Source organism: Solanum tuberosum, unplaced genomic scaffold (genome assembly GCF_000226075.1).
Source record: "Solanum tuberosum cultivar DM 1-3 516 R44 unplaced genomic scaffold, SolTub_3.0 scf00128, whole genome shotgun sequence".
NCBI lineage: Eukaryota > Viridiplantae > Streptophyta > Magnoliopsida > Solanales > Solanaceae > Solanum > Solanum tuberosum.
In genome coordinates, this window is record NW_006239053.1 from 708014 (window position 1) to 715571 (window position 7558).

General features: G+C 31.1%; 1 protein-coding gene across 1 annotated transcript; it reads right to left on the reverse strand.

Annotated features, from left to right (window-relative positions):
- Positions 1 to 1115: 1115 nt before the first annotated feature.
- On the reverse strand, positions 1116 to 4109 carry LOC102581203 (tubulin beta-2 chain-like). Its single transcript, XM_006350751.2, has 3 exons — positions 3581 to 4109; positions 2640 to 2909; positions 1116 to 2003 (listed from the first exon to the last, which is right to left on the reverse strand). Exons 1-3 carry the CDS (start codon positions 3972 to 3974, stop codon positions 1327 to 1329), a joined length of 1341 nt encoding a protein of 446 aa, XP_006350813.1. The 5' UTR covers positions 3975 to 4109; the 3' UTR covers positions 1116 to 1326.
- Between the last annotated feature and the right edge of the window lie 3449 nt (positions 4110 to 7558).

Sequence of the window (7558 nt, forward strand, 5' to 3'; positions counted from 1 at the left end):
TCCATAATTCATCTCTCCCACCCAAACAAAGTCAATATTATCATAATCTAAGTGCTTTGACAGGTAATGCCTATTAATTTAGTGGGACAAAAGTATGCAAATAATGTTGCACGCACCAGTATAATATAAAGTGAAAAGGGTAAAAATAACCCTCAACTTTGTTTTATTGGTTGATCATGTCTTTATTGTTTAAAAAAATTATTCTTACCCCAACCATCTACAACTTATCATTTGTACCTTTCAAACCAGTGTTTTAAAAGGCGGGGCGTTTTACTTAGTATAGGGCGAGACGTAAGCCTTGAGACGTGGGGCGTAAGCCCTATGGATCTTTAATTTTTTAATTTACAATATAGTATAATAATATAATAACACAAAATTTTAAAAATACATCAATAGTTTGAAATAATTACAAACATGATTAAAGAACTCATATAAAATAAAACTTCTAACATGATTATTCAAGTTTAAATAATCTAACATCTTAACTTTCTAATAATAAAAGAATCATTATTTCTAAAAAAAAAATTCTATCATACTATACAATTTACCCCTGAAAGAAAATAATCAATAAAACTTATTAGTATTATAATAAAAACATCACTCCATCATGAATATAAATAAAATTACATTCAAATAGCTAGATAAAATATGATAATTTTGAGACATGACAAAACTATGAAGACCAATCATAAGTGAAAAAAATAAAATTTCGCTACGTATTTTTAAAAGAAATGTTACGTAATATATAATCACCTTCACAATGTTACAAAATAGTAAAGATGCAATAGTACAACTTGATATTTGAGTTACTCTCAATCTTCTTATCTCTGTAAATTAAAAAAATTATTAAGTTTCATTCATTTATTCAAGAATTATGAGAGTCAACAAGGTTAACTAAAAATTTTAATACATAATTTGTGCAAAATCTGTTAGGCGAGCATTGGGCGTACAATCAAGCATTTGGGGCATAAGTCTTATAGAACTAAGCCCCACACTTGAGAGTCTCGAGACGTTTTGCTAGAGCCCCTCCTCAGGCCGAGTCCCGAGGTGAGTTACACTGTAATTCAAACTAACGGTTTCCCCAAATCGATCTCAAATTCATAACTGAAAGTGGGTAAAGATAACCTTCAATCTGCAAGTACTAATATTTCAAGGTAGATAATAAAAAACAAAGCTAATATTTGAAGGAACTGTGTTTGCAGTTAAAGACAACTACAAATAAATGTCTTGGATGGGTTCGGATAGATGGTAGTTGAGGTTACAACCACAACTGGAAAGAAACTACTACAAATATCAATTCAAGTAAAATTACACAGCATGATCACATCAGTCACGATATGGATCTTCTTCCTCCTCATCCTCATACTCTTCCTCATCTGCCACTGCATCTTGATACTGCTGATATTCAGAGACCAAATCATTCATGTTGCTCTCAGCCTCAGTGAACTCCATCTCGTCCATTCCCTCACCAGTGTACCAATGCAAGAAAGCCTTCCTCCTAAACATGGCTGTGAATTGTTCACTAACACGACGGAACATTTCTTGAATTGAGGTTGAGTTTCCAATGAAAGTTGATGCCATCTTTAGACCAGTTGGAGGAATATCACAGACTGTTGACTTAACATTGTTGGGGATCCACTCGATAAAGTAAGAAGAGTTTTTGTTCTGCACGTTAAGCATCTGTTCATCAACTTCCTTGGTGCTCATCTTTCCACGGAACATAGCTGATGCTGTCAAATAACGGCCATGTCGAGGATCAGCAGCACACATCATGTTCTTTGCATCCCACATTTGCTGAGTTAACTCAGGGACAGTCAAAGCCCGGTATTGTTGGGAACCTCGTGAGGTAAGTGGTGCAAACCCAACCATGAAAAAGTGAAGACGGGGAAAAGGAATGAGGTTTACAGCAAGCTTTCTGAGATCAGAGTTAAGCTGGCCAGGAAATCTGAGGCAGCAAGTTACTCCAGACATGGTTGCAGATATCAGGTGATTCAGGTCACCAACTGTTAGAAGATGAAGGAACAGAATCAGAAAATGCAACTTTAGATAATAAAGTATACAAAACATCATAAAGCATATAGGGCTATATAGCTAACCAAACAACAGTCAGGAAAGTAGATTTTATGCAGATTAAAGGGACAAGCTAAGAAATGATAAGTAATGTTTACAAACTTAGTTTAATTCTCACAGATGGCCAGTATACCAGTTATAGAGGACCTCTAGAGCTGTATTAGTTGACTAAACATAATATTGATATTTAGACAAGTGAAAAATACCACCAAGTCTACATTCATAATGCAACTTTTTGCCAAGAGAGCCTATATTAGTAAACTACACACAATTAATGTTATATAGAGAGAAATACAATCTATTTGGGTTCAAAATGCAATTTTAATCAAGAGAACAGAAGGGGAAATTAATTCAAAACAGATTAAAATGGGGAGGGGGGAGGAGGATTGACTGCACCATCATAAAGACCATTATCACGTAGAGAATATTAGGTCAAATGTGTGAAAACATGCACACTTACTAGTGAAGATCCAGATATCTTCTATCATGATGCTAAAAGTTATCTCAAGGAAATCAATGACTATGTAAGTATATGCCAGTGTAATTCAGATTAAATTGAGGCTACTTACAGCTAGGAGTTGTCAGCTTGAGGGTACGGAAACAAATGTCATACAGTGCCTCATTGTCAAGAACCATACACTCATCTGCATTCTCCACAAGCTGATGAACAGACAGTGTGGCATTGTAAGGCTCAACAACAGTGTCTGAAACCTTTGGAGATGGGAAAACAGAGAAAGTAAGCATCATTCTATCTGGGTACTCCTCTCTGATCTTTGAAATCAAAAGGGTTCCCATTCCGGACCCAGTCCCTCCTCCCAGGGAGTGGCACACCTGAAACCCTGCATATGATACCACATGTAAGCACCAAAGAACATAAGATTGCTCATAAATCTTCAAATTGATTAATATAAGTATATTTACCCACTCCAGTTATAACCTAAATAAATTGGATCCTAGGTTCTTACATATAATACCAAACCATGCTTAGCTGCTTTGTTGTCTGATACCATCTTCTCCTCTCCCTTCAATCTTTATTCCTGATTATTTTTTTGCTATTTCTAATGAACTTCTTCTGGAATTATACTGCTGTCTCTAAGGTACTTTTCTCACAAAATTCCAAGTACATTAAGCTATCAGCTTTACCACTCTGATATTTCTCTCACACACCGCCTTCCCCTATTGATATTTGAGTCATTCTTAACCTCCTTTCCTCAACAAACTAAGAGATCTGACTTGTCATGCCACAAAGCGTTACAGACATCATCTCTAGTTAGTTCATTAAGTGAAGGTTTGCAAAATAACTTCTAAAACTTCTTAACTAAGCTGCATATTGTTTTAACACTTCAGATTAGATAGTTAAATTCATACATGACTGTGTACACATGTTAACAACAAGTAATAAAACCTCAGCAGCAGATCTTAAATCTATAAAACAGATAGAAGCCAGAAATGCAAGGAAAATAATACAATCTAAACAAATCAAGAAGCATAAAAGCAATTAAACAAACACCTTGTAGGCAGTCACAGTTTTCAGCTTCTTTGCGCACAACATCAAGAACAGAATCAATCAGCTCAGCACCCTCAGTGTAATGACCCTTAGCCCAGTTGTTCCCAGCACCAGATTGGCCAAAAACAAAGTTATCAGGACGAAAGATCTGGCCATAAGTCCCAGATCTAATACTGTCCATGGTCCCTGGTTCCAGATCCATGAGCACAGCCCTAGGAACAAACCGTCCACCACTAGCTTCATTGTAATACACATTCACCCTCTCAAGTTGTAGATCTGTGTCTCCCTGGTACCTTCCGGTGGCATCAATCCCATGCTCCGCACACACAACTTCCCAGAACTTGGATCCGATTTGGTTACCGCATTGGCCACCTTGAATGTGAAGAATCTCACGCATTTTCACAGCAGAAAAATGAGAAACAGAGAGGGTTTTTTGTGGAGGAAGGTTAGAAAGAGAGAAGAGAAATGAAAATTTTGAGATTTGTAAGGTGAAAATGAGACTTTATTGAAGAAATGTAGGGCTAAAAAAGTAAAAATAATTAGTGCCTCTGGTTTATTTTTAAAGAAATAATATGGCTCTTGAATCGAGATTTAAATTTTGAATTTCGAATTTTGGCGCTTCAAGAGCTTAACATAGGTTTGGCTGTCTTAACCTTTTTATGTCATTTTCCTAAATTTTGTTGACCAAATTGGCACAATCTGTTATTTAGCCATTCAAATATAGACCTAATATATAAAAATAATATTTAATATTTATATCTTTTAATTTTGAATGGGCATATATAGATACTTAAATTTGTGTAAACTAAAATAAATATACACATGTGTCTTACTTGGCAATTCACGTGAGATACACTTAAATTGATTTGTAAGACGTTAATTTAGAAACGTCTCTATTTATTTAATTTTATATATATATATATATATATATAACTATTTATTTATACACATCAAAAAAATTGAAGGACATATATATCAATTGAAATTAAATTAAAAAGCAGTTTTATACTATCATACTACAAATTTAACCTATGAATAGACAAACACATTACGTAATCTTGTCCAAATTTGTCTTGTAAGCATGCGTCAAGTTCACTTACTGTAAACTAATTAACATATAATGTGTTAAATTAATTTTTTTTATGTAAATAGCGGATCGAGAAAATATTAGACCAATTCGACTTCTCTAAAATCTCATTTGCTTCTTGTTCCCTTTTGTTTCATTCAACTTCAACATCATGCTTTGGGTAGGAATAAGGTATTATTTCGATATGTAATATGAAATCATGATATAAAATTATAATATGAAATTTGATTGATAAAACTTTAAAGTTTTATTTGGGTATGCAGTTTAGATTTCATAAGTTATATTATTATTATTATTATTATTATTATTATTATTATTATTATTATTATTATTATTATTATTATTATTATTATTATTATTATTATTATTATTATTATTATTATTATTATTATTATTATTATTATTATTATTATTATTATTATTATTATTATTATTATTATTATTATTATTATTATTATTATTATTATTATTATTATTATTATTATTATTATTATTATTATTATTATTATTATTATTATTATTATTATTATTATTATTATTATTATTATTATTATTATTATTATTATTATTATTATTATTATTATTATTATTATTATTATTATTATTATTATTATTATTATTATTATTATTATTATTATTATTATTATTATTATTATTATTATTATTATTATTATTATTATTATTATTATTATTATTATTATTATTATTATTATTATTATTATTATTATTATTATTATTATTATTATTATTATTATTATTATTATTATTATTATTATTATTATTATTATTATTATTATTATAAACTTTAAAATTTCACAAATTGTGAAAACTGACAAAATTTTCTCAATTTTTATACAATCTTATCAAATCGGTAAAACATAGTTTATAAACAAGATATCGAAATATCTAACAATATCACCCTGATAAATCACATATCTTTTATGTTCCTTTTATAAATAAATGTTTGCGATTATATATTTTCGAATACACATAATTTTATAAATATCTTCACAACAAACACGAGGTTTTTTATTCCAAATTTAAAAATGACGAGTCTTTTTTTTACAAAATACAATTTATGTGTCAAGTTTTGCATTTTAAAAAATAAATAAAAATCACAATTTAAGAATTCAAATCATACTTTTTGGAGAATTCAGAACCATCATCTCAAATCACATATCTAAATGTTAATTTAAAATCATAACTACACACTAACTTATATTTTAGTAGTCTATTAGTTCTCTAGTAGCTCTCAAATCACAAATCATACTTTATTAGTTTTTTTTTAATACATTTCATACATCTTTTGTTGTTGAAGTTGATCCTAAAAAATTTAGACTAGTCATTTCTCTTTCGACCATTTTCTATTTTCACAAATATATTGAACATAAAAGTTCTGTTGTTGAAACCCTCTTGTCCATTGGTGATACAAAGGATAAGTCACTTCTAACTCTCTCTCACTTCTAATTTTATTATCAGGAAGAAAAATCAGGAAGGTAGATATTTTGGACAAGATGCTAGTGGGTCCCATAATAGACGTGATGAGAGATGTGAAATTAAAATGATTCAGACATATGAAAAGAAGATGGTCAGATACTCGAGTGAGGACGTGTAAGAGGTTGATTATGGTGGGCCTAAGAAGACAAGAGATATATCAAATGGGTATGTGTAAATATTCGAAATAGCAAACATAAAAATCATATTAGCGCTCTATAGCTACAATTTTGCTATTTGCACTCTATAACAAACAATATTTGCTATTGAGCATCTGATTCGTATAAATCGCGACGATTTGTATAAATCGGACATTTGTGTCTATGAAACTAAAACCGCGTTTGTATATGTATATGTTCTTTGTGTTAGGCTAGAGTGGCAAGCAGGAACAGGGGAAAGATGAGAAAGGCGAGCGAGAGAGGGGAGAGAGTGGAGATCGAGAGGTGAATTGTATATGTATATCAGTTAAATAATTATATATATGTAACTACTATGTATATGTATCAATGAGTGTGTTTGTTTATCTGCATAAATTTTTTGTATTTGTATATCAAATCTTTCTCGCTTTATACAAACATAAATTATACATTGTATAATTTATGTTTGTATAAAGCAAGAGAGAGAGAGAGAGAGAGAGGCAAAATAGAACTGGACAAAGGAAGATTTGTATTAGTATAATTTTAAGTGTATAGGACGGGAAAATATGTATTTGTATTTGTATATACAGTCTCTCTCACTTTATACAAACACAATTTATACATTTGTGTTTATATAAAGTGAGAAAGGCGAGGAAGAGAATTGAGAGTGGCGAGCGAGATTAAGGGGAGAGAGGCGAATGACAATGTGTTTGATGTGAATTGGAATTAAATGAAACTGTAGCCATAACATTTATTTTGAATCAATAGTTTGCTATAATTGTCACGACCCGGGAGCACCCCCTAGTCGTAACCGGCGCACTCGACCTCGAAGAGGTCTAATACAAGCCTCTTAGCATTCATTCATCGCATAGACACAAAAACCATAAGGAATTTAAAACTTTCTTTACCAAGAAAACATTTCATAAAAAAAAAATATATAGCAAGCGGAAGACTTTCTGGACTTTATACATGATGTCTCTAAACCATCTAATACTTTAGAGTACAAAATTCGGGACTAATCCCGTACACAACTCAAACAATACTAAAAAGGACATAAAAGAACATATTGGGTTTTGTCCTCGAATCTATGAGGACTCACCAAGTCTTCATCTCCAACACTTAGAAACCTATCAAGTAGCCATGACATGTCACCATCTCCAAATCCCTACACTTTAGTTAAAAAGGGAAAGAAAGGGGTTAGCACAATTAAGTACTAAGTATGGAGACCATGCAAAAACATGCCAAAAAGGACATTTTCAAGGA